The following is a 27,088-nucleotide window of genomic DNA, read 5'->3' as shown; positions in this document are numbered from 1 at the left end:
AGGTGTTTCTCCTAATTTTGCCCTTCTATTCCACTCTGGTAAGACCCCCACCTGGAGTACTGTGTCCAGCTCTGGGGCCCCCACTGTAAAAAGGACATGGACCTGTTGGAGCAAGTCCAGAGGAGGTCCATGAAGACGATCAGGGGGCTGGAGCACTTATTCTATGAAGACAGAGAGAGTTAGAGTTGTTCAGCCTGGAGAAGAGAAGGCTCTGAGAAGACCTCATAGCAGCCTTCCGGTACCTGAAGGGGCTAAAGGAAAGCTGGAGAGGAATTTTTTTAGAAGGGCTTTTATTGATAGGATGAGGGGTAATGGTTTTTAAGCTGAAAGAGGGTAGATTCAGGTTAGACATTAAGAAGAAATTCTTTATAGTGTGAGGGTGGTGAGACACTGGAACAGATTGCCCAGGAAAGGTGTGGAAGCCCCATCCCTGGAAGAGTTCAAGGCCAGGTTGGATGGGGCTTGGAGCAACCTGGTCTAGTGGGAAGTGTCCCTGTTCATGCAGTGGGGTGGAACCAGATGATCTTTAAGGTCCCTTCCAAACCAAATCATTTGATGATTCTATGATTCTGTTTCCTACTCTAAATGTTGCAATGACTGTAGGAACCTGTACTGGAAAACAGTATCTTCAGCTGACTGGAATGGAGGACCATTAGATTCTACTTTCTGTAATACTTGGCAACCAGCAGTGACTCAGTCTGTATCCTCAAGTTTTGCTCTTTTGGTGGTTAATGCATTGCATTAGGAAGTAGGAGCAACCACAGAAATGAAAATCCATTCCTTTAACTCAGGCTCCTATAGTGGACTGATAGAAATTCCAAGTTCCCCAAGGAGAGTTCAGAACAATGCCTATGAAAATAAATGAATATTACAAGATGAACTTTTATAACATACTTTATGTCAAACAGACAACATTGATTCATTTTGACAGGATAAATAAGCTCACAATTTTCTTTTCTTGTCCCCAATTTAAACAGGGTAATTGATACTCTCAGAGCAAATCAATGCAATATTGTACATTGCCTTAATAAGAAATTATTTGCTTTGCTTTGTGTCAATGAAATTTGGCCATCAATCTATGTTATAATTGTTATGCAAAGGTTTATTTAAACCTTTGCTACCATAAGAGCTATAAATACCTTCACATTTAGCTTATATACCTGCAATGGAAAATCAAAAACATTTCTGTTCCTGTGGTGGCTCTGGAATCAGTAAACTTTGGAGTACTGTAGTAAAATAAATTGTATCAACTTTATTTTTATGCAACATAATTTTTTGATTAAATAGATGCTAATAACACTAGAGTTGAGTTAACTGCCAGAGATTTGTGTATGTGTAGTAAAATGAATTAGTTACTACCTTTTTAACATAAGATTTAACTTAATCAATAAACTGTCTAAGGAAAACTGATTTCTACAGCAAAAAAATAATCTGAATTGTTGCTTGAATAACAATTAGATATAGAATATAGTAACACGTGTTGTGCACATGTACATATATCTTGAAAAAAAGGGTCCTTTTAAAATCTCTTTGGTTGTAGACTCAAAACAGAACCTGCAATTTAGAAATATTAATATGCTTATAGATATTGTGTGATTATATGATTCATCTGCCCCTTCTATGCACTCTGGTAAAAAACAACTCGAAACTTTAAAAAAAGCAACAACCCAGCTTTGTTTACAGATGACTGCTTCAACAGATGTTGAAGCTGTGGCTTGAAGTACACACAGAAGTGAAGGTCATATTCATTATACTTCACATTTGAATCTTAACTACAGTGCCCAATTTAGGCAGCCCAAAGAGCGATGCAGATTTTAGGTGGGATTCTCCATAGCCTGTAGACTATACCTATAATTGGAACAGTTCAGATGCATTTAAGGTTAGGCAGGAGGAATCCAGTTCTAAGTTCCCAGTTCTTTTCCGGATGTTCCCCATGATGGCCTGTTTCTGTGTCATTTTCAAAAAAGTTGTCCCCACAGTTTCATATGTTTTTTACCTACCCTTCCAATACACTACTCATTCCACCTGAGTGGTACCTGAATATTGGTACCTAAATCAAGGATCTAGCTAAGGAATCTTCCTTGTTGTCTTCTTTGGCAATGGAGAAGAAGAGGCACCTCCAGTGAGTAATTAGTAAACTTGACACAGTTGTATGTTTTAGAAAGAGCTTAGCAACAATTTGAGGAGCCTGTCTCACTGTCTATGAAGGGCCTCAAGGCTAGACTCAACAGCTAACTTCAGATGCCTAAGCTAAATGAAACCTGACCCTAGTTTCTCATCACAAAGAAAATGACCAGTAAAACCAAAGCCACACACTTATCTCACTATAAACATGTTGTTATAATTCACTATGTCATTATCTTATTAAGTATTTGTTCACACTATTTAAACTGCACCCAGTATGACAAACTATGCCTGTGACATTTTTCCACAACTTCTGAAAGGATGAGAAAACAGCGTCTTTAAAAAAATAATAATTAAAAAAATATATATTAAAATGGCTCTGCAGGATCTATGTCCACACAGAGAATTTTACCAGCAAGAAACAGAGAAGGACCTTGGCAGAACCTCAGCAGCACAAGGCACTTTCCCCACCCGGGGTATCTCACAGTTTCCTGCCGCTGCTTCGGGGGACGACAAAGGTCCCTGGTGACCGACCTTCCTCCACTCTCCCTGGGGCAGCAGCACTCCCGTGTGCTGTATGCTCAGTCACCACCACAGACCAGTCAACCTCATCTAAGGCCTTTAAAACTGTGTGGCCAGCCTCTGATCCCACAGCTACATAACCTGAGCTCTCCCCTCTCTGCACAACAGCGGAGCCACTAAATGGTGATGCTTCGAACCTCATGCCCCACAGAATAACAGAATTACAGAATGGCAGGAGGGAGTTGGGACCTCTGAAGATCATATAGTCCAACCCCCCTGCTAGAGCATAATCACCCACCACAGATCACACAGGAACACGTCCAAATGGGGTCTGAATGTCTCCAGAGGCAAAGGCTCCATCACCTTTCTGGGCAGCCTGTTCCAGTGCTCTGTTAAAGTTTTGAACCCCCGTGTTCCAGTGTGCGATCACTGCCCCTTGTCCTGTCACTGGACACCACTGAGAAGAGTCTGATCGGGGCCTCCTGACACCCCCTTTGGGTATTTGTGTGTGTTCCAGAGCTTCTCCCCCTCAAGTCTCCTCCTTCTTCAGGTTACACAGGCTCAGCCTTTCCTCACCGGCAGCCTCACTGCTCACAGCATGTTTCATCCCGCTCTCCAGGCTTCGTCCTCCGGGCTCCAGCTGCTGGAGTCGGGCCCGCGCGGCAGCACCGCTTTTTGCCTTTTTTTTCTTGAGGGTGTTTTTCGGTTTTGTGCTGTTGTTTTTAGGAACGTCGCCCCGGCGGCCGCGGCGGGTCCCGGCAGCGCAGGGGCACCTCCCGCCCGAGAGGGGGCGCTGCTGCAGGCGGGCGCCGCCAGGAGGTTTGTCCCCGCCGGCTGCCCGTAGCCCGCTCGGCGCGGCTGACGTGTGGCGACGAGGCGGCGATGGCGGCGGCCTGGGAGGAGATTCGGCGCCTGGCGGCCGATTTCCAGCGGGCGCAGTTTGCCGAGGTGGCCCACAGGTGAGCGGGGCGGCGCCGGCACCCGCTGCGGCCTCAGGAGCCGGCGCCTGTTGCTGCGGGGCGCCTGCCGGCCGCCTCTCCCCGCGCAGGCGGCCCTTCCTCGCCCCCAGGCCCCAGGGCGGGCTGTGCCGCGTTCCCCGGCCCTGACACACAGCAGGGTCCAGCCGAGCTGTTGGTGCCCGCTGCAGACCTCTTCTGGTTGGCGTTCATTGGTGTGTCAGTGCTTCTTAGCCCCAAAGGGGGCAGCTGGGACCCTAAGAGAGTGTATGCGGGGCCACCGAAGTGCTTGGGCGTGTAATCTCTGTTAAATGAAAACTTCTAAACGTCGTCACAGCTCCAGTGCTTTGTTTATTCCTCATGTGTTGTAGAGAAAAAAATTACGCCCCTCCAAAAAAAACAAAAAAAAACAAAAACAAAAAAAAAAAAAAAAAAACAAAAAAACCACCACCAAAAAAAGAAAAAAAAACACCACAAAAAAAAACCCCAACCAAACCCCTAGAATTAGAAGTACAGAAGACACAACTTCTGTAAATACAACCATTCCTAAAACCACGGGCAGATGCATTCTTACAGCAAAAAGTGCTGACAGCTGTTCAGGAAAAGAGTAAAAGTCGTTTTAGAGAGATGAGCCACATAAGCCATATGGATGATTGGGGGGGGCAGTAAGTTGGGCCTTTAAATTAGTTTTTTGTTCTAAAAAGGACTCACATGGAACAGCAAGTAATCTTCATTGCATTCCCTCAGTTTATTATTTTTTAAACATCACTTTAAAGATAATTTTTAGCAAATGCTTACTTAGAATAACTGATTATTCTTTATGCTATTGCTAGATTGTCAGAACGGAACTGTATAGAAATTGTCACTAAACTGATTGCTGAAAAGCAGCTGGAAGTAGTGCACACACTTGATGGAAAAGAGTATGTCACTCCAGCACAGATTAGTAAGGAGATTCGGGATGAGCTTCATGTTTCTGGTGGTAAGTGTGGCATATGCTTTCTTCCTCTGGATTACAAAGTTAATTTTGAAGCCTATAGAAGTGGTTTGAAGGTTTTCTTTGGTACCCGTAATCTTGCAAAAAAAGAAAGTGAACTTGTTTCTTCCTGCTTCATTGACACGGGAATTCACGGGAATTGTTTTATTATTACTTTAGATCTGTATTAAAACTTTCAGGTAAGCCTAACAAGGTGTGTTACTTGGTTCATTTTCACCCATGCAGAATTTCTGAGGTAGAAGTGGTCCCAAGAACCCTTTTGAAGGCACTGTAGCTTTTTAGTATGGTTAAGTATCTGATGCAGATGTTGGCCCCTTGACTCAGAGTTTCAAAATCATTCTCCTTTCATGTAGTAATAATTATATTTTTAAGTTGTCATTGACAGATCTTTTATTTTACCAGTGTGAAGAGACATTGGCTGTGTAAGATCTGACTTAGATATATGAGGAAGCAAATATGTTTCAAACTGCTTTTTGTCAATGGTTTTAATAAGAAGACAGTATATTGTCCTTTAGTTATATTTAAGGGTGAATTCCACAGCATCATATGTTTTGAAAATTAACTTCCTTATTGTGTTCATACAGATTAGTTATTTTCTTACAATTACCACAAATATGCCCCAGTTTGTATTTTGCCCTCCTGTATCTCATCAGAATGATAGTTTGAATTTAATTTCAAGTTGCTGGGTTCTGTTTGTAGCATCATGCAGAGGCAGAAAGTTTTTGCAATCTCCATTTTTATACTTTTGGACTAGTGGTCAAATCCAGGTCAGCATCAAGGCAAAAGTTGGGAGGGGATTGAAAAAGTGTTTTTTACTTCCAGAATGTCTGTATTGGATAGTGAGCAAGGCAATAGGGTAGAAATAATAAGGGATGTCCTGCACTGACCACCTGTGATTTCTGTGATTTAACAATATGTAAATCTGATGTTGGTTTAATTTGTCTACAAAACAGTAACGAAGAAATATTTTGTGCACGATGGACTATGCTGTGTTCTAAATCTGTTCAAACATGTACTAAAAGTATATTTTTATTTCTTTTCAAAGGTCGAATAAACATTGTTGACTTACAACAGGTAACTTTTTAGTAATAAAAAACTAGATACTTCTTTCTTTCCTTCACCATGCATGTTGTAAATAAGGAGTTCATTAATTATTCTCGAGCTAAGTTATTTTCTATTTAAAGAGAACAGACTTTATGAAGAGCTGGTAGCTCATGCCAGAATACTGCAGATTACTTCATCCATGCATTTACTGCTTTATTGAAAGCTTCTCTCTGCTTCATGATAATCTATGACTTCTGAAATCACCACAGATTTTCTTTCTGACTCTTCCTTTGTAAACTAAGGGAGACAAACAGAACAGAAATATGTTTCCTATTTAAATTTAAAGCTGCAGGAGCATGCATAATTTACTTTGCATGCTTCTTTGGATCTTCCCTCTCCTTTCATTAATCTCATCTCCACTAATCTTTATCCTCCAGTAGTCTTCCTCTGTGACTAATTTCCCCTTCTGGCTTGAGCAAAATTACTTGGAATAAGAAAACCTTTTTGAAAGACAGTTTAGTGTTTTCTGTTCATAGCTTCCTGGAATTTTTTTAGAATATGGATTTCTTTTAACCTTGTCACAGCTGCTAAGAGAATTTTTCCCCTAAAGCATTGTGGCTTTATTACAGATCATAGATTAACTGCATAAATATGCAAAAAATAAAAGCAGCTTTCTGCAAAACATAGGAATGTGCAAGTATCTTATCTCAATGTTTGAGCATTAATTTCAATTTGAAGTTGTGATAAGAGGTTTTGTTGGTGGTTGGTTTTTTAGGTCATAAATGTGGACCTTCTGCACATTGAAAACAGAGCTAATGACATCGTTAAATCAGAGAAATCGATTCAGCTGGTACTGGGACAGCTTATAAATGAGTGAGTACTGTTAGGAGCAACATGTGTAATTCACACTTCTTGTCTTTTTTAAAATGCAAACTAAAAGTGATGGCCAGCTATTGTTGCTTCTGGAGTGAAATAACTCAGCTGCTAGGTGATCAGTGGTTCTTTCCCAAATGGCAAGTGCAGCCTATCTCAGCAGGGCATGCAGTGAATCCATGGAGCAAAGGCCTTACTGCATGTCTCTCTGCCCAGTATCCTCCATCTGAGAGGCTTCATTTCCGACCCGGTGTCTTTGTGTACAGCAGCCAGATCTCATTGGCTCTGGCTTTGCTCTCTGCCTCAGCTATTGACAAAACCTCTCATTTTTTCCCACCTCGGGCTTGACTTCACAAGCCTAAGATGCGTGAGCAGGTTATTTTATAGCTTTAAACAGACTAACCACCACTGAAGTGATACTCTTATGGGGTTGTCTCACTTGTTGATTGTATGCAGGATTTATTCTTGGCAAAGAATGTGAAGTTCCTGGTTCTCTTGAAATGGTTAAGACTTATCTTGCTCACTAAAACCCTTTTCTAAGTCTCATTGACAGAGTGTTTTCCTGTTGCTTTGTGACAGTTTCATTCTAGCAGATAAATGAGCTATTTTAATACTAACTACCTGGTTATCAGGCTTTAAAAAAAAAGACCACATTTTCACTGACATTGTTCTCCTTTATTAATTTAAAATAACTCCATTTATTTTTGCAAAGATGCAACAGAAAGAAGTATAGTGCCAGGTCAGTTTATAATTCATCATGTGGATAACAGGTTGATCTTGAATTTCACACTTAATGTGTTGGGATCTTTTTTTTTTCTTGTTTTTCAATAAGGAGTTACCTGGATCAATTAGCAGAAGAAATAAATGATAAACTACAGGAAACTGGCCAGGTGACAATATCAGAACTCTGCAAGGCATACGACCTTCCGGGAGAATTCCTTATACAGGTGATGCAAGACACCAACCTAGCAAATGTGGAATTGGTTGTGTTCACCTTCTCTTGTCGTCTTTGATAACAATATCAATGGCTTTAATAGCGATGAGCTGCTCATCATTCTAAGCAAAACAGTATTAGATACATAAAGGCTGGAGTGTAACAGCTACTCACGAGTTGAAGTTGATGTTGGCCTTTTCACTTCTGGTCAAAATTTCTTCAGAATCTTTATGGCTGTTTAGGAACAGATTAGGATCAGGAATGTTAGGAATAGGTTAAATTAGTGGAAGATTTGAAAATGCCTTTGAAATATCTGGGAGAAGACAGAGGGGTAATTTCATCAGTCTCATTAAATACCCAGGAAGCAGAAATAGAGGGGTAAACACCTTTGAGTTTATTCAGAACAGGTGAAATAAACATTCCTTTCTAGAAGCTGACACCAGACATTCTGAATAGAAACATAAAACTGTGTATCATTGTTAGTGACTATTAGAATGTATAAAAGGCTTAGAGAGAATTCTCTTATCATTGTAGACTTTCAGTCAGGGTTGGATTCTGTTTGGAAGGTACTTTTTTCAAAGGGTAATCCTGTGGGAACAATAATATTAGGTACCACAGACAACCTTGTTGACTCTCTGTTTATTAACACATTTACTCAAATAGTTGTTGCACAATCAGCTTCTACAAAACATTTCTAACATGCAAAAAATACGGCTTGATTTCTCTTTGTTTCCTGGGTAGTATTTCCTGGGTTTAGTTCACTTTGCAAGGATGCACATTTAAAAACTATTTGCACCTCCTTCTTTTGTTTTTATTGTTGCTACTCTTTGTCCTGTTTGAAAAAATGCTCAGTGAATTCCTCTGCCACTGTTTCATACAGAAATTAATACAAAGATTAAATGTTGGGTTTTCACTGTGCATTTCCAAACCAATTTTTTTTCTTTTGCAAAGTTTTTTCATCACTAGATAGACATATAGCTGGTAGAAGAGGGCACTGTTAGGAAAACTGAATTCCCTCAAGTTTGGAGTGTGGGCCATCATGACATCAACTCACATGTAGTAAGATACATTCTCAGTATACCTGAATAATAATTTTGACTTGTAATCCTCATTTCTGAATATTTTGTCTGTCTTAAAAAAAACTAGAATTGTAGAAACATAGAATGGTTAAGGTTGGAAGGGACCTTAAAGATCATCAGGTTCCAGCCTCTCTGCTATGAGCAGGGACATCTCTAGACCAGGCTGCTCAAAGCCTCATCCAACCTGGCCTTCAACACCTCCAGGGAGGGGGCATCCACAGCTTCCCTGGGCAACCTGTTCCAGCCCTTACTGCCCTCATGATGAAGAATTTCTTCCCCATATCTAACCATAATCTCCCCTCTTTCAGTTTAAAACCCCATGTCCTATCACTGCCCTCTCTGGTGAAAATACGGTGATCTGTTAATGCAGATTTTTTTAAAATTATGTTTTGCTACACATCATTAGTACAAAATTTTAGCAGTCATCCCAGCTTCTCTTTACAGGCATTATCCAGGCGTTTGGGTAGAATTATTCATGGACAACTAGACCAGGAAAACCGTGGGGTGATTTTTACAGAAGCCTTTGTGTCCCGGCATCGAGCCCGCATTCGTGGCCTCTTCACTGCAATTACTCGGTAAATTGTAACACCTCCAACCACGTACTGACATATTTTTACCATAGGTCTGTATGGATCAAATTCACTTGCAACTGAAAAAGAAAATAAAAAAGACAAGACCTGTGGTTAGATTTCTTTGAGAGTAGTTCAGTTCCTGGGGTGAAATATTTAGTTATATTAGACTCATTTTTTTGAAAGGGTGACCTTGTTTTTAAAGGAGAACCAAGAAAGTATAACAATATATGACATACTTAAGTTTTTTGGCTGAAGAAAATATTAATCAGCAATTATTTTATTTGTTTGGAGAGTGTCTCTCTTCATTGTCATTTCACTGCTCCACAGTCAATTGCATATTGATGTCTACCCACTAAATATGATTATAGTTAACCACTGATACAGATAACTTTTTCTTATTCAATCAATAATCTTTTGTGTCAATTTGTATGCAGAAAAAAAATTGGGAGAGCAAAAGTTTCCTTATGATAATTACCACTGCTCTGCTAGGAGGTATAACTTCATAGTAATTCAAAATTAAGACCTTGTAAGTTGTGTTGAACATCAGTGTAGCACCCTGGGGCTAAGATATTGTGTAGTTTTGTCCATCTGGCTTAACTTCTTTTATTTCTAGATGCTCCACACTGATTTCAGGTCATTAACTGATACTGTTTTGTTTTTCTATTTTCCAAGGCCTACACCTGTAAGTAACTTGATCACTCGGTATGGATTTCAAGAACATTTACTTTACTGTGAGTTTCATTCAGACTGTTTTGTATTTTGTTATTTAATTAATAGATTCTTAATTACTAGAAGTATACTTTCATAGAAGCATTTTCATATATAACCTTACTTCTGGAATAAAGAGCACTATATTTCTCACCAGTGTTAAGAGTGTTAAACCTTCTGTGCTATCCATAACTGGAGAGATGTTCTCTGTATCTAAAGCAATGAAAGCATATGTTGATGAAATGCCTCTGGGAGCAGAATAATGCAAGAAGCATAGTACTAATTTTGTCATCTGTTTCATTATTTGCCCTTAGCTACTGGCAGTTTTATCAGTGAGGAACACAAAAGGGGACAGATTTTATGTAGCCAAATAGCATTAACTGCTCTGGATTTTATTTATTGACTTTTCTCTTTGACAGCAGAGGCAGAGCTTTTGTTATGCTCTTAGTAAAATGTCTTTATATGCTGAGAGATAAAGCATATCTGAGCATATCCTTAAACTGTTTGCTTTTATTTTCCGCAGTTCCTTTTAAAAATAGAAATTCATAAAGATTTCCTATCCAACTGCTGAAACTTTTAAGCAGTACTTAATTCCTTAATTCTTTCTCAGTTCTAATGTTGCAGCTTTTCTCTGACCATCAAGAATCCCCTCCTGTGTGTCCAAAATGCTGCTTCGAGCATCATTAGTCTTGTGTGCTGGCTGACCAGGTGCTGCTGGTCTTTGGATTCCTTTAATGGTTTTCTATTTCTGCTCATGAAAGTTAATATTTCTTTTTTGTTTGATTGGGTCCTTTTGCCTTCAGGGCATTGCACATTTTAGCTCCATTATAATACCTCTCTGCTTACCTTAATGGTCTTTGTGACAAGCTTATTCATTAAAAATGAAAATATTAGCATTTAAATAAAATCATATAAGCACTTTAATGTCAGATAATCAATTTAAAGTTTACTCTTTTTTGGCATATGCCACCCGAGTATCCATACATGAGAAGGAAAATCTGCTAGACTTCACTATGGTGATGTTGCAGTACCCAACAAATTTTTGTACACAGTTACAGACTTTTTCAAACAGATCCTGCAAGTACCTGTTCATTTATTGCTCTTGAAGAGTGTTAATGTGAATTTAAGTTCTAGAAATCAACACAGGCTGAAGGTTGAAAAGGCCATCTAGCAAAACTCTGAAATTCAGCTGAGCTTGGCAGTTGATATCACTGATTTTTTTACTATATCTAGTGACTATTGAAAGGGCAACAGCAGAACATCTAAAGCAAATCAGATATTCCTATGAACCTTTAATGGATTGAAAACATTTAGTATCAGGAAGGGCTTAGTTCTTTGATATTACCAGTTACCAATACATTCTTTGTCAGCAATATTTGTGCATTATCAGAAGGTTATTACTGACAACAGTGTGAACATTGTAAACCATGAAGATGGTCACCAGTAGAAGGTGCTCACACTTACGCAGTTTAGGTACCAGTTTTTCATGCTATTTTATTGTCTTCAGATCTCTTTTTTCGATCTTGGTTATCATACCTAAAGGGGCCTACAAGAAAGCTGGAGAGGGACTTTTTATAAGGGCATGTAACAATAGGACAAAACTGCAAGAGGGTAGATCTAGGTTAGATATTAGGAAGAAATTCTTTAGTGTGAGGGTGGTGAGACACTGGAACAGGTTGTCCAGAGAAGTTGTAGATGCCCCCTCCCTGGAAGTGTTCAAGGCCAGGTTGGATGGGGCTTTGGACAACCTGGTCTAATGGGAGGTGTCCCTGCTCATAGCAGGGGGGTTGGAACTGGGCAATCTTTAAGGTCCTTTCCAACTCATTCTGTGATTCTATGATTAGTAATAAATGCCTATATATTTTATTGTCTGGCCAGAGATAGATTCTTTTTATTACTACATTTTCTAAATTAAAAGCTCAAACTGTGCAGGTATACGTTCAATAAATGTGTTGTGGTCCTGCCATTGTGGCTCTCTCTTTTGAAACATAGTATGGTTTCCAGAGCTTTTATCAAGACATTCTCATGAGTGTTAAAAATAATTGTTAGAACTTGGAAATATTTCACTAGAACAAGCACTTGTAGTTTGGTCTAGTTCTTTCAATTAATAGTAAAAAGAAAGAAAAAATTAATACCTGGGGAAAAAAAGAAGAAACAAAACAGGGAAAATAATTGCTGTGCTTTGATTAATGGAGATACTGAGATGGAAAATGTGAATTCATTTATTTTCTTCTTGTAGCTGTGCTAGAAGAACTTGTTAACACTGGTCGTCTAAAAGGTACCGTGGTTGGTGGGAGACAGGATAAAGCTGTATTTGTGCCAGACATCTATGCCAGAACTCAGAACAACTGGGTAGATTCCTTTTTCAAGCAGAATGGTTACTTAGGTAAATAATCTTTATTCTTGTAGATAAAATATCTTTTTAAAACTAGTTTAAGTAATTGTTCTGACCCCTAATAATGTCTAGAGTGAAGCCTCACAAGAATAAGTGGGAATCAATGCAGTAGTTGATACTGCTTTGTTAAAGGACTATTTTGCTTATATGATGTGTGTTACTTTATCACAAAGAGCCATATTTCAGCAGGGAAAAACATACTGCAAAACAGTAACTTTGTTTCTCACAGAGTTACAAATGCTACTTTTATTACTGTTCTGAAAACATGCCTTAGACTGCTTGCTCCCTGTAGACTTTTCAGATGATTGTTCATGTTTGACCCACGTGGTTAGAGGTTTCCAACCAGGAGTCCAGATTGCAACCACACTTTGGCTGTAAATAGTCCAGATATCCAAGTGTGTGGTGCACAGGAAGAGCTTTTTCCAAAGCAAAGTTCTCTGTAGAACTGGTGTGGGTAGCACTAGTGTCCTGATCTGAATCCAAACTTAAAGCTGTGTGATGCTGAACAGTGGTGTTTTAAAACAGGAGCTAAGAGAAAATGTGGACCTGAATAAACAAGAGGAATGTCCTCTAATGGTCCCAAAGGGCCAGTCCTTAAATAAGTTAGTCTTGCAGTTTGAAAAGGTTCAACGTAGTTTACTGTAGTAGTATTAAGTGTTTCTGTAATATTGTTTGACTGATAAAGTATCTGTCAAAGTCCTTACATGTTTTCAGAACATCTAAGTATAAACTGCCACATAGTTGAAATGCTTTGCTTGTGAGGCACTGCAGGATTCTACCAGTATATTGCAGTAGCTTTTGGAAACAAAACATTTTGACATTGTATTTATTGTACATGTTGTTAATCTTATATTAGAATACTTCAGAAAGGTAATTTGCAGACATAAATTTAGTGGTATAAGAATCTGAAAAAAACTCATACTTTTTTCCCAAAGCTCAGACCAAAGTCACATCCATGATGTAATCTTCATATTTCTATTAACTCTGCTTAGGTGTAGCTTGTACTGCACTAAGTTGCAGGTCAGCATCAGCTTGAAGCTGCATTTACTTTCATAAAAACGATATATAATTATTCATTTCCAGTTTTCAAATAAGATTACCACATAAGATCCTGTCTGCATATGAAGGTACTTAAATGTAACACACATCTATTTGTTTTCTAGAATTCGATGCATTGTACAGGCTTGGCATCCCTGACCCAGCAGCTTACATTAAAAAAAGATACAAGTCCACACAACTCTTATTTCTCAGAGCAGCTTGTGTTGGTCAAGAAATTGTGGATCAAGTTGAAGCCTCTGTAGAGGAAGCAATCAGCTCTGGAAACTGGATAGATGTAGCAGTAAGTAATCCCTGCAGTTGTTGTATTTATTTTGTATCTTTATCTTTTTGTATCAAATGATACTTTATTGAAAGTAGATAGAGGTATAAAGAAAATTCCATGTTGTCAAAGAACATTCAATTTAAGTAAAATAACAAGACAGAAAGGCATATGAACTTAAGCTGGTCTGAACAAAAGCAGGGGAAGGACATAGCAGTATTCCATTGACAGATACCCACGTCTAACTTTGATTTCAAAATTTGTGCTAGTGTATTCTGCTAGAGAGCAATATATTTCTGTGGGGCTTCTTTTTGGAAAAAAAGTTTAAGTTGAACTCTGATGACAGTTTGGTAAGCAGAGGGATATTAGGGATGTTGTGCTGGCTAAATGCTAATTTTAGGCCTTGCAGCACTATGTCACGTGGTTGGTTGGTGTTACTCTGGATATGTTGAGCTGCATTTTGAAGCAGTTGCCACATATTTTCCCAGAGATAACACATGCTTTAGAGCATTGTTGATTTGGGAAGTTAAAAGATTTAAAATAGTGTCTACTCTGAAAATAACAGTTTAATTTTAAAGTGCAATATATTTTAAATAGTTAACAGATGTCAAATGGGGTGTCTATGGATTCTTTTTACCCATGTACAAGTATGTCTGTCCATTCTAGAACAGATAACTGTAGTAAATAATTCTGATTATTTTTTTTTTTTTACCCTAGACTCTTCTGCCCAGTTCATTGTCAGTAGAAGATGTTGGGATTTTGCTTCAGCAAGTGATGAGATCTTTAAACAAAAATTCTTCAGGTTTAGTCTTCAGTGACACCATTGTGGTCAGTGAGAAGTTCCTGAGCAGCTGTGCTGATCTGTTTTCCGGTATGATGCAACAGAAAGCTGAAAAGGTACAGGGTTTTTATTGGTCAAGATGCAATGTGTGTTGAGTGTTGGAGTGTAGTTCATGTGTCTTCCTATTTGCTGTTGCCATCTCTTTACATCTCATCTGAAATACAGCTTGAGAAGACAGGCAGAAATGAAGAAAAGGTTTGTATATATAGTCAGTGGAACATGTAGTCAGTTGTGCACAGAGAGCACCATCACACCAACACTGTGATCAGATGCTGAATTTCCAAGAGAAGAATAAATGTCTCTTCATGTCTTGCACAAGGAAAACACTGTGTTAGATTAATATACTTAAAAATGGCCAAATGGCTTAAATGTTTCCATATGTATCATTTGTGCTGTATGTATCTTTGTGTTATTAAATGCATGTTCTTCATTTTAGGAAATGAAAAATAACCCTGTTAATTTAATCACTGAAGAAGATTTAAAACAGATTTCTGGTTTAGAGAATTCATATGCTAATAAAAAAGACAAAAAGGATGAAAGAAGGAAAAAAGCAACAGGTAAGGCATCAATATTTAGTTTAAGAAAAAAAAACAAAAACAGAAGCTTGTTTAGCCAAGAAAATGTTAAAATATAAAGTTACTACATTTTGTAGTCCATTATTTGCCTCCAGTCTATTGCTGAATATATTTAAGAAATAGTACAATCACTTCTCATCATTATCATGGAGGTGTAGTCATATCTAAGCTATGTCCATGACAACTAATATCAGATTTAGAAGTGCAGAGGAAGTGTCAATAACTTGACTGAAGTTAGTCCAACAAAAGTCATTTGGCTTTAGAAGCAAGGAATCCATATTGGTTTATTATTGTGTACAGGATGGTCACATACTGAGTTGTGCAGTAAGGACTGACCAAACCAATATTAACTCAAGGACCTCTCTACCATTCTTTATTACACAGCAGAGATACACTTTTACTCTCCACTTCTCAGGGATACAGAAAAATGAAAATATTTCTTCGTAGTCTTGAGAGGTTACTTCAAAAATCACTCTAAATTGAGAAATGAGGTATAAAGGTGGGGGGTTTTTTAAGAATATTGTACATCTTTTCTGAGACTCCCATGCCAGAGAATTTTTTGTCTTTGCACATACAGCAGTTATTTGGAGATTCACACAGTTTACTTAAGCCATATTCTAGGTTAAATTAATCTCAAACCTTTCTCCATTTATATGAAGTGTTCAAATAGATCTTAAGCTGAGGAAGAATAAAAATTTGTGGATATAACCCTTTCAAATCCTGCTGAGGCTGTTATTTTCAGTTCCAAAAACCTTGTGGCTCTTGTGTTGCACCAGCACAGCTGAGCAATCTATGTGGAACTCACATGCAGAGTTTTATGTGTTAGTGAAAGTAACAGAATTAGGGCACTGATGCATCAAGCTTGATTGAATATACATGTCTGAAAAATAAAATGTTATATTTAAAAAGGCCATGATGGAGATGGCAGGGCATCTAAACATATTCTTGCCACAAGAGACAGATTTTTCTAGGCCAGAGCCGAAGCAGAGAATCTTGAACTTTAATTGAACCATCATAAATAGAATTACTTCAGTTTCCAACCCTCTCAGGAGTGAGACTCTACTGAGCACGTACCATGTGTCTAGATGCATTCATATCCACAGGTAACGTGTGCTGCACCATCAGCAAGCACTGCCCTGAAGTGGGTTTTTTATGCCCTGTTGGGTGTAATACCTTAAAACAACCAACATCACGTTTTAAGGATTAGATGGTGTTGCCTGATAGAAGAATGTGGCCAGTGTTACATGGCCTGTGTTTAAGGTCTGTGAGTGACTATATCTGTATCTATTGTTGTGCAACCTGATGTGGCCTAGTGTTAATGCAGTTCATTGTAGATATTACAAGGATTCTACCACATGTTGGATTAATGAACATTTGCATGATAAATTTTCTGTTGTCTAATTTTAATACCCCATGCAACAGCCTCTTAGATACAGTTATCTGTAGAGGCATGTACTCTTGTAATCCTTTGTGTACATTGCAGTCCATGTGTCCTGTTGTCATAAAAGATGGATTTTCTGGCAGTAGTCTCTCCTTCATCTCTCTGTGGATAAGATCTAGACTACATATTGCAGCTTTTTCTGTATGTTCCAGAAACAACTAGCACAGGTGACAGACAACTCGGCTCAGCTGAGTGCAGTCACATTTCAAATAAGCTTGTGAAAAACACCAGCTTTTTTTTGGGGGGGAGGAGGTCAAACTCAGAAGGTCTCACAAGTACACCATCCACTGCTAGCTGCGAGTGAACTAGTTTGCTGTTCCTGCAAAGTAATACTTAGAAAAACCATCTGTACCATGTAACAGGTGCAGTTAGCTTTGTGAGTAGTAGCATCTTGTATTTCTGTGTCCTTTTCTCAAATGATAGTACTGTTACCTAAAGTAGTTACTTGAAATACTGGACCTTATATTTGAAGTGGAAAAATAATTTATTTCAGAAGACTTAGTGCATATATAGAATCAGTTATTCTAGAGTTTAAATTCCTTTCAAGTGAAAAAAGGGGAACACACTGTAATAAAGGAAACAAGCAGCAGAGCAGCTTACCCTGCGGAATGAGGTTGTGTTGCAAATTGAGATCCTGTCTACAGTGTAAATATGTGGATTACAGAACCTATGAACTAGTTTGTTCAGAACATTTGTTAGAACTGCAGCATCTCATTGCTTTATGGTCATTTAAGAGTAGTCAAAAAAAGAAAATTAATGTTCTAGTTAATTGAATGAGTGCTTCCAGTACTATTTTTGATAAATACTATGTAGGATTTTTTATCTGAAAGTTTACAAAGTTACATTATCTGGAATATTTTTTAATAGCTGCATTATTCATCATCACTGTATAAAAATGCTGAATACTTACTAAGATGCTATTTTCAGCCAACAGAAATTGTCCTATTACATTATGGACACTGGTATCTCACCTGTTTTCAGCTGTGAAAAAAATACTGCCCTTTTTTAATAATATGTTCTTTTTACAGGAATAGTATTTGTATTTATGACATTAACTTAATCAAAGCTTTGACTCAGATGCTTTTTTTTCTTAAGAATTAAACCTATGGCCCTGAGATTCTGGAATATACATTTTAGGTTGCATATAGATTCAAGTTGTGTGGGTTTTTTTTAATTCAGCATTAACAAGAAATGCAGATAAATTACCACAATATTGTAAACTTTTTAAGTGCTAGAACTTTACTGTGTACTAAGCAAATTATTCTCCACCAGAGGGCAGCGGAAGCGTGAGAGGAGGAGGAGGCGGTAACGCTAGAGAGATCAAGATCAAGAAAACCAGGAAGAAAGGAAGAAAGGATGCTGACAGCGACGAGGAGTCACAAGCAACTAGCACAGGTTTTTCGTTTTCCTTTGGGCACTGTCTATTCATTTCGACCCGGTTTTATCACTTGCTTTTCCACATCTATGTTTGTCCACACTGTATTCATAAGGTCAGGCGAGATAGTAAAGAAGATGAGAATACTGTTTAGTTAGAATTGCATCAGTGGGTATGTTGTTGCTATTTAAATGGACATACCATGTTCACTGGAAAGTATAATCTAGTCTTTCTTGAAGGAATTTAAGTAAAGGAAATGAGAGCATTTTCATTTTTCAATTCGATTTCAGTGCAGTAGATTTCAGGATGAATATTATACTTGGTTTCTTAACATCTGCTGAGTAGTGTATGATAATGGGAGAAGTTCTCATCCAGTTCCAAAGTTAAATTAGCTTAAATTAACAAATGATAGCAGTGAAAGAGTTCTTAGATGCTTCTCTCATAAGGATATAGTCAAAATAAAGTCTTATTATTTTAAATTACTCATCTTGCCTAACTGAGACTTCTACATATGAGCTATTTACCTTCACAACTATTGACTTCGTAATGGAAGAAAGTAGGTACTTTGACAACCTGATCTGTCTCACTGGTTTCACATGCATATTATGGGATGGTTTTGATTTGCTCCCTGCTGGCGCCTGTTTCTCTGCCTTTAGTGTTAGGAGGAGCTTGGATTACTTCCTCAAAGCAGACTAGACTTCCACTACTGACTGAAAAATACTTTTAAACATAGTACTAGAAGTTGTGAAGTACAGCATCTTATTTTTTTATGATACTACTCTCATAGGTGATGGTAATTTACCTATAAATGAAGTTATTTTTCGAGACTGCTCAGTTGCTGAGTGAAACAGTGTTACATCACCTTTTTTTGTGTAACCTTTCCTGTGTTACAATTGTTCCTGCTTGTATTGCTATGTAGTAATAAATAGATTGAAGCAAAATCCCAAGATAAATTCAAATATAAATAAGACCCTTCCAAAACCTGATTTAAGCTCCCTTTCCACCTGTTTTTATATAGCTTCATCCATTGCTCATTGCTGCTGTGGCACAACTCAGAACATTGATTTCCATTCATTCAGTTAACCTTCTGTGCAGAATAAACCTGGTTTATGCTGCATCTGGAACATGGAATGCCTCTCCTTTTCTGCTTCCCTGTCATCATCCTGATTTCATTCTTATATGTGAAAACTCAATTCTGCAGCACACAGATAAACTTCATATTTTGTCCAAAACCAAAATACAGATGCACTAATTCATGTGCCTTTACAAGCAACATGTAAGTTGATTTTATTACTGGAACTTCTTATCTCGCTTAATACTCTTGTTTTATCCTGTACCCTCAGGTTTATGATAGTCACTGCTACATAATTGTGTACCTTACTGAATGGGGTTAAAAAAACAAAGAAACAGCTATCTTGGTATCTGATATCTCAACTGATATCCTTTAAATAGGAACATTCTATTCTGTTCTGTCATTTTTAAAAAAAGCTATTTGGTATTGGTGACATCATCATTTCTAAACTAATGGATGGGCCAGGCAATTCAAAATCTCTCACCAAAAAAACATGCCCTCATATACTACATAAGTTGTCTGTTAAGAAAATAGCTTCTGAGTTATCAAAAGAGAAATTTTGTCAATTTTTCCTGTGTGTAAAATTTAACTGTGCTGTAGTCATCACTTTTTTTTTGCTTTGTTGGTTATTTCTTTCTTCTCAGGATGTTTGGACTTTGAGGCATTTCAAGGTCTCATGCCACAAAGTAACTGCAGCAAAACTAAATAGAAAGTTTTCTCAATGAATGTTGCTCATGACCTCTACAGGTAGGAAAAAGCAGGAGTTCCCTTTCATGTCACAAGAGGAAATTGAGGATGTTTTGAAGACCCACATGCAGGATTGCCCTGAAGAGCTTATTACAGAAATTGCTGAACATCTAATAAGGTAATTTCAGTAATTCAACTGGAGTTAGAAACACTGTGATTCCCTTCAGGTGAATCTTATCTTCAGGCTATTTTCCTGCTTAGAAAAAAATGTTTTGCTGGTGGAAGTGAACCACAATATCCTTTTTCTGTGTATCTCCATTTTATGTACTTGCTTATATGTTAGAAAACTGTTCTGACACAGTGATGAGAAGTAATGCTCCTGCTTAGCAGTAGGTGGTTCTGTGTCCTCTGTCAGTGAGTATATTTTCAGGGTCATGGTTTTATTTCCACCACATTACACTGATCCATGTTGAGGTTTCACCCGTCCCACCTTCTGTACAGCCCTTGGTATATGTTCACGTTCCCTGTCTTTCGTGGCTCTGCTGATTCCTGTGTGAACTGGGTACTAAGCTTAGCCAGCTAACTGATCTAAGCAAAGTTGAATTACTGTAAAAGATAGTCCATGCAAGAGAGAGGGTGTGAAATGTGTGTGTTCAGGGCAAAAATGTCATGATAGGACTATAACAGCCCAAGCTTGAACAAACTTGGAATGCAATGGTAACTGCATCTTTAGAAGGGCCTGTGCTATTTTAATGCCACTGAAGTCTTCCCCTCTTGCAGTTCTTATTGATCTGAAATCTGTCCACAGACCCCTGAAAAAGTCTGTAAACAGCTTTGCTTCTGGAAATCTTTTCTGTCTTCCTTCTTGTTCCAGCTTAGCAGTTGTTATAAGTCAAATCCATGACATGCTTTTACATACTGTGCATACCCTAACCAATAGTACTTTTGCAATATTAGAAAGTACATTTTAATTTCCTGGTGCTTTTTTTCTGATATCAATTATTTGACTTTTTTTTATCTTGCCATTTTGTGCCATTCATGTCCCATTCATTTCCTGTCCAACGAGGTAGATTTCTGTATCCCTGATACAGTTAGAAAAACCTTCTACATTTTTACATTTTGCTTAATGTTCACTTTTTCTCCTTTCTTCTTTCCTATTTAAAGACCTTTAACAAAAACCTATCAGGAAGTTGTACGTTCTGTTTTTACGTCTTCGACATCTTCCTCTGGAGCTAGCAGAAGACAGACAATGAAGGACTTGCAGGAGGAGTTCTCAAACCTGTACAACAACATTCGGTTATTTGAAAAGGGAACAAAGCATTTCACAGGTACATAAAAAAGAAGAATGTGTTTCTTCAAGGATGTTGAATTTATTCCGGAATCTACATTCAAGGTCAAAGAAGAGCAGCCGTTTAAAAAGGAAAACCTAAGAGATGTGGTTTCACTGCCTAGCACTGACCTTGTGCTGGAGTGCTTTGCTTTGCACACTCACAGAAATATCCGTAGTCTGTTATATCTTCTGTCAAGATAATTGTGGGTTCTTGTCCTTCCTTCCAAAGTGTTTGCGTGTCTTCCCAGTTTTTATTGTCTGAGGGGAAAAAAAAAAGGAAAAAAATACAGTAATCTTACTTCATTCATAGAATCATAGAATGGTTTGGGTTGGAAGGCACCTTAAAGATCATCTAGATCTGACCTCCCACTAGACCAGGTTGCTCAGAGCCCCATCCAACCTGGCCTTGAACACTTCCAGAGATGGGTCTTCCACAAATTCTCTGAGTAACCTGTACCAGTGTCTCGCAACCCTCACACTAAAGAATTTCTTGCTAAAGTCTAACCTAAATCTCCTGTCTTCCAGTTTTGATCCATTACCCCTTGTCCTCTCACTACAAGCCCTTGTAAAAAACCCCTCCCCTTCTTTCCTGTAGGTCCCCTTCAGGTACTGGAAGGCCACTGTGAGGTCTCTCTGGAGCCTTCTTTTCTCCAGGCTGAACAACCTCAACTATCTCAGCCTGTGTTCGTAGGAGAGATGCTCCAGCCCCCTGATCATCTTCATGGCCCTCCTCTGGACTTGTTCCAGAAGCTCCATGTCCATTTTGTCACCTGTGCTACTAATGAAATAATTGAATACTACCTGGTTCTAAGAAGTCCCTGTTATAACCTGTTTTAGGTTTGATACTGAAAGTAGCTGCTCCATGAGGGTAGTTTTTCTAAAAGGTGTAGATTCATTCTGCAGGGAGTTAGTTTGTGAGGTGTCTTCTTCAGCTATCTATATTTTGTGACAGAAAATAGCACTAGGAAAACAGGTAGACATTGCCAAGGTTCTCTGCTGTATTCAGCTTTCCCTGCAGAAGACTTATACCAAAGGGAAACACTAGCAAAAAAAACCTTGATATTCCTATGTTTGGGAATAAATATAATTCTTTCCCATTAGCCTCTGTTCTTGTACGTGTGTTCTGTAACGTCCTCTTTTTCTGAAATTCTGCTGCTTCAATCTTAAGTCATGTACCTGCTCTTCTGTTTAACTGCCTGTCCAGTAGACTTGTCCTTCATATACTTTTACCTTGTTGATGAATAGCAGTGGTTGTTAGTGATTCAGGAGAATTGCCCAGGGGCTGGTTTACTGCTTGTACAGATGCAGCTTTGAAATACCAACAGTGCATTAAAATGTCCTTACAGACAGGAAGGCTCATATTTTTCACTGATGAATGTTGCATAAACACCTGCAAATGAAAGATGTGAGCATCTTGTATCCAGATACTTACAGCGGATAGTTCTCATTTAGTAAGTGCTGTCATAACAGCCATATGAATTAGATAACTTATAATAAGTTACTTTTAATCACTTATTTCTTTTAACAGATGAGGCTCAGACTAACCTTGCCAAACACCTGTTGAAGACTGTCTGTACAGACATTGCAAATCTTATTTTCAACTTCCTAGCATCTGATTCAATGATGACAACAGAAAATTATTCTACAATCACAAGTGAGGTACAAAGATAACAGTTCCTTTTCAACACTCTCAATTAGATCAATGATGTTTATTTCATATTTAATTATTTTCTGTTCTAATATGCCTACAGCTAAAATGATAATGAATATTATGGAGTATTTCCATTCTTGTCTCATACAGGTCCGGGCCAAGATTTTGGGAAAACTGCCAGAAGACACCAAAGATCCTTTAACCAAACTGCATACTTCTCTGAATGGCAAGGTAAAGTGATCCAGAATTTTTTTATTTCAGTTTTTCTATTCTGCTGTTAGGATGCTAGTAAACAGCTGATGTACATAGTGTAGTACATAACTGCTTCTGCTGTGATGTAAGATGAAGGCAAAGTCACCTTTGGAATTTGTGTAAGTCGATGAGACTAAGTACATTGTCACATCTGTGAATTTTAAGAGGTGCAAAGGTGATCTTTCATTTTGATACTGATAGTCACCTAGCTCTTTGCTTCTGGATGGAATCTAGTGTATCTTTTATGTGCAGGTAAGAAAATAAAAGCTGAAAGGGAATCTGCAGTTTAAAGTGGTTGATGTTTCTTGGCTTTTGGTCCTGAAGTTCCTGATTGTTCTCCTGTGTATTTCTTAACTAGTGAAATCCTTGATATTTAAAATAAAACCTTCAGTTTATGGCAGTGTTAAGTACAAAGGAAAGTAATTTAGCAATTCTTTTATGCAAAATGCTGTACTGATATGTTTCTTTAGAAAAGATACATCTGTAAATAATTGTAGAACATGTATCCCACTTTTAATTACATTTTTAAGATGAATGGATTGTAGTTTGTTTTAGTATTTAACTACATGGAATATTGGAAAACTAATGAAGTTAAATTCCACTTAATGCTTTCTCTTTTCTTCCTTAGTTGATTCCAAATGTATTCAAAGTCATCTGTTTGTGTAATTAATTGTGAACAGTAGTTGACCTTTTTTATAATCCCCTACTGCACTTTAACTATTTATATCGTTTTTAATAGAGTGTAGAAGATTTTCTTTCATACCTTGATTCTGCAGTGGATATTTGTGGTATTATGGTGAAAAAAGGAGACAAAAAGAAGGAAAGGTATGTAAATTATGAATTCTGTGCACAGGATGTGAAATGTAGCTCTGTTGCTGCACAAATGGCAGATGGTTAGTGTGGCAGCAGCCACACAGAATGTCTAAATGAGAAGCAGTCCTTCTTTCCAAACTGTTTAACTGAAAAATACAAAGCCAAGCAGCCCTCAATCCATGGGAGAAGAAGGAAGGGAAAGTTCATATTTAGCTGATTTGCCTGACTGACTGCTTGCTACAACATGTCAGTTTATAATTTCTTTCAAAATCTGATCTACACTAGTGCTAGTTTTGTTTGTTGTTTGGTTTTTTTTAATGTGGAATTTCATATAAAGAAATGGTCATTCAAAGGAGAAAATTAAAATTGATTGAAGTTATGTATATTTGGGGTCTGTTACCAGCTACTGTTACACGGAATGATAAACATATTTTTATATGTCTTCCTGTTCATTAGGCAAGTCCTGTTTCAGCATAGACAAGCTCTGCTTGAACAGCTCAAAGTCACAGAAGATCCAGCTCTTGTTCTACACCTGACATCAGTACTGTTGTTTCAGTTTTCAACCCACTGTATGCTTCACGCACCAGGAAGATCAGTGCCACAGATCATTAATTTCCTAAGTGGAAAGATCCCAGAGGTATTCTTTGCTAGCTTTTTAAGGGGAAAGTACCTTTTTTTCTGTGACAAAACATAAAAGTTGTGCCTTATGCTATTTCTGCTGCGTAAGCCTGGCACCTTTCTGTTTCATGCCTGGTCATTATATACAGGATATACAGTTTCACTGATCTGTCTTGTATTTAAAACCTACAATTTCAGGGATCTGTCTTCATTATGGTTTTAATAAAACTGAAAATTAATATCTTGCTAGTATTGTAGCTTTTGCCTATATCCATCCAGACAGCTTTGTACTGGGGGATGTTATTATGCTTATAACTAAAGATTTTGACCCTCTCTTTCCTCCCAGCTAAGGGTGGTTGCTTTTTAAGTTTTTCTAATTCAGTGTTCAAGACAGACATACCTCTTCAAAAGTAAAAATACTGAAATTCTGTATTCTAAACTGCCAAAACTGAAGGTGTTTACTAACTGCATTGCTTTCCTGCTTCAATGGTTAATTGTTCTGTTCTTGCAGCATGGATGCACTTACATTTTTCCACCTCTTGGAACATCTCTCAGAATTTGGGTTGCACAATACCTTGATGGAAACAGATTTATGTCTCACTAACCCTCTTCAGACAAGAATGAGAGAAAGCTTGTTTTAAGAAACAGAATCTTTAATGAGAGGTCTTTGTTCTTGCTCCATAGCACTGACATTCCTTCTGACATTTCTTCTGTTTTTTTCCCTCAGGATCAGCATTCTCTGTTAGTCAAATACCAGGGATTAGTAGTGAAACAGTTGATCAGCCAGACTAAGAGAACTGAACAGGGAGACGGTGACACAACGGATAACCTGGAAGAGGAGGAAGGAGCAGATACCATTCGAAAAGAGCTCCAGGAAATCACTGCCTCTATCAAAGATCTTGTTCTTAGGCGTAGAACATCTTCTGTAACAGAGGAATAAAATCATTATTTAGTGCATCCACGTCCATGATACAGTCAGAATGTATTTTTTCATCCAGAAGGGAAGGCTAGCAGAAAATGCTTGACAAGCTTGATAATTTGGCTTGGAAACACAGTTGCAGTCACAGCCAGGGAATACAGCTGTTGGGTGATGGTGGCAATGGAGCTTTGCTACTGTTGCAGTGTACGTGTTACACACATTCAATGTAGGTGGGACAGCACAGTGGTGGGTATGAAAAGTGGATTTTAACTGGCATCTTCATGTGAGGCCTCAGGAAATGGTCATTCAAATAATAATGTAGTCTGTTCCATACACACACAGGCTTAGAGTTTTACTTCTCTGATTTAGACTTACAGTAATCTAACAATAGCATATAAGTGTATATAAGCCTGTGCATCTTAATTTCAAAGACTAGATTTGAAACAGGTACTGATACATAATAGTGTACAAATGAAAGGACATTTATATATGTATACATCTTTAGTGGATATTTTCAGCTTCTGTTCACTGGACTGCAACAGTAAAAACATTGAGTAGAAGTGTATATTTCTAAGCTTAAGAGAAGTGGCCCAGTACTAATGTGAGTTTCTAAATGTACTGAAAGGTTATGAAAATCAGCACACTCATGCTATTAATGTATTCTGTTAGCAGCTGTAATATCAGTTTGTTTGAAACTTGTAATTGGGACAGAGGAGGTGATACCCTTTTGCATTGGTGTTTTAGGAGTGGATTAATACTGTTATGCCTGCCATATTTCACATGCTACATAATCATTCAGCAACTTGTTGAGTTCTTAGTCCAGTTCCCACAGCAGTTGGAAGCACTTGCCTGTGTTCTGTTCAGCTCCTTAAGAGATCATGTGGTATTCTGTTTATCCTGAGTTCCTTAAAAAGGATCTAGTTAATGATCTTTCTACATAAACTTTATAGACCAAAATATTGGGTAAAGTGTTTCCCTCAAGTATTTTACCAGCCTTATTTTTACATGAGAAATACTTAATGTCTTCAGGAAAGTGGAAAAAGGTGTAAAATAGAGTCTGCCATTATTAGTGACACAATTCTTGTGTGTCAAATATACTTCTTACTTCTAAGAGGAGGTAATTTTTAAACCACAAATATTTTACTTGTGTTACAGCAGTAGTGCCCATTGATTTTGTGTGTGTAATTTCAGGTTTTTGCATAAAATGAAGTTTGAGTAGTAACACAAGAAATAGAGTTCTTTTCACTGAAAATGTTGCTCACCCATTCTTGCCAAAATTCTTTGATTCTGAAGACAAGCAAATTCTGTGCAAGCCCTACTCTGTTTTCCGACAGTTCACATATAAGCTTTTCAGTTTCAACAAATGAATGTTGAAGAGGCCAAGTAGGGAAGCTCAATTAACAGATTAATTAAGGTTTAATTGATTCCTATACACACATAAAAGGCAGTAATGTTTAGCAGTGCTCATATCAAAGCTCTTCTTTTGCCAGTTGTAAGGCAAAAATAGTTGTTTCTCTTTCCTTGGCTGGAGGCTGTCATAGCTGACAATAAAGGACAGAGAGGAGTAAGATGAAAAATATTCAGGATGTTTAACTTTGTTCGAGAAACAGATTTTGCATTCAGGGAATAGGTTTGATTGCTTGTTATTTAGCCAGAATAATCAGCAAGTTCCTGTACTGAATGTAAACAATTTTATATGACATTGAGTTATTTTGTAAATAATATGCCCGTATTCTGTATGCAAATATGAAATTATTTTAATAACATTAAATGATGAAGTATTTAAAATGCATTCTGTTGCCTTAACCAGTGGTTGATCATCTTGCAACGTGAAGCTTTCAGACAGCAGTTGGTGATATGCACCATTTGATTTAACATGCCATTCTCAGTGTTCTTTTGTTTGATACTGTTTTATGCTGGAATAATAATGATCTTACTATAAAATTTACTACGTCATGTTAGACTTGCTATGTTATAACCAGTGTTTCAAGAATT

General features: G+C 37.8%; 1 protein-coding gene across 1 annotated transcript; it reads left to right on the top strand.

Annotated features, from left to right (window-relative positions):
• The first annotated feature begins 3,502 nt into the window (after window positions 1–3,502).
• UFL1 (UFM1 specific ligase 1) lies at window positions 3,503–26,885 on the top strand. Its single transcript, XM_051614688.1, has 19 exons — window positions 3,503–3,605; window positions 4,436–4,581; window positions 5,642–5,670; window positions 6,416–6,513; window positions 7,346–7,460; window positions 8,971–9,101; window positions 9,771–9,829; window positions 12,046–12,192; window positions 13,365–13,540; window positions 14,237–14,416; window positions 14,797–14,917; window positions 17,649–17,771; window positions 19,571–19,688; window positions 20,675–20,838; window positions 22,369–22,499; window positions 22,642–22,722; window positions 23,483–23,568; window positions 24,013–24,193; window positions 24,902–26,885. The coding sequence occupies exons 1-19, from the start codon at window positions 3,529–3,531 to the stop codon at window positions 25,112–25,114; spliced, it is 2,376 nt and encodes a 791-aa protein (XP_051470648.1). The 5' UTR covers window positions 3,503–3,528; the 3' UTR covers window positions 25,115–26,885.
• The last annotated feature ends 203 nt before the right edge of the window (window positions 26,886–27,088 follow it).

This window comes from Apus apus, chromosome 3, assembly GCF_020740795.1.
Source record: "Apus apus isolate bApuApu2 chromosome 3, bApuApu2.pri.cur, whole genome shotgun sequence".
Taxonomy (NCBI): Eukaryota; Metazoa; Chordata; class Aves; order Apodiformes; family Apodidae; genus Apus; species Apus apus.
Note: the sequence above shows the minus strand (reverse complement) of the source record. Positions and strands in the feature narration are given on the sequence as shown.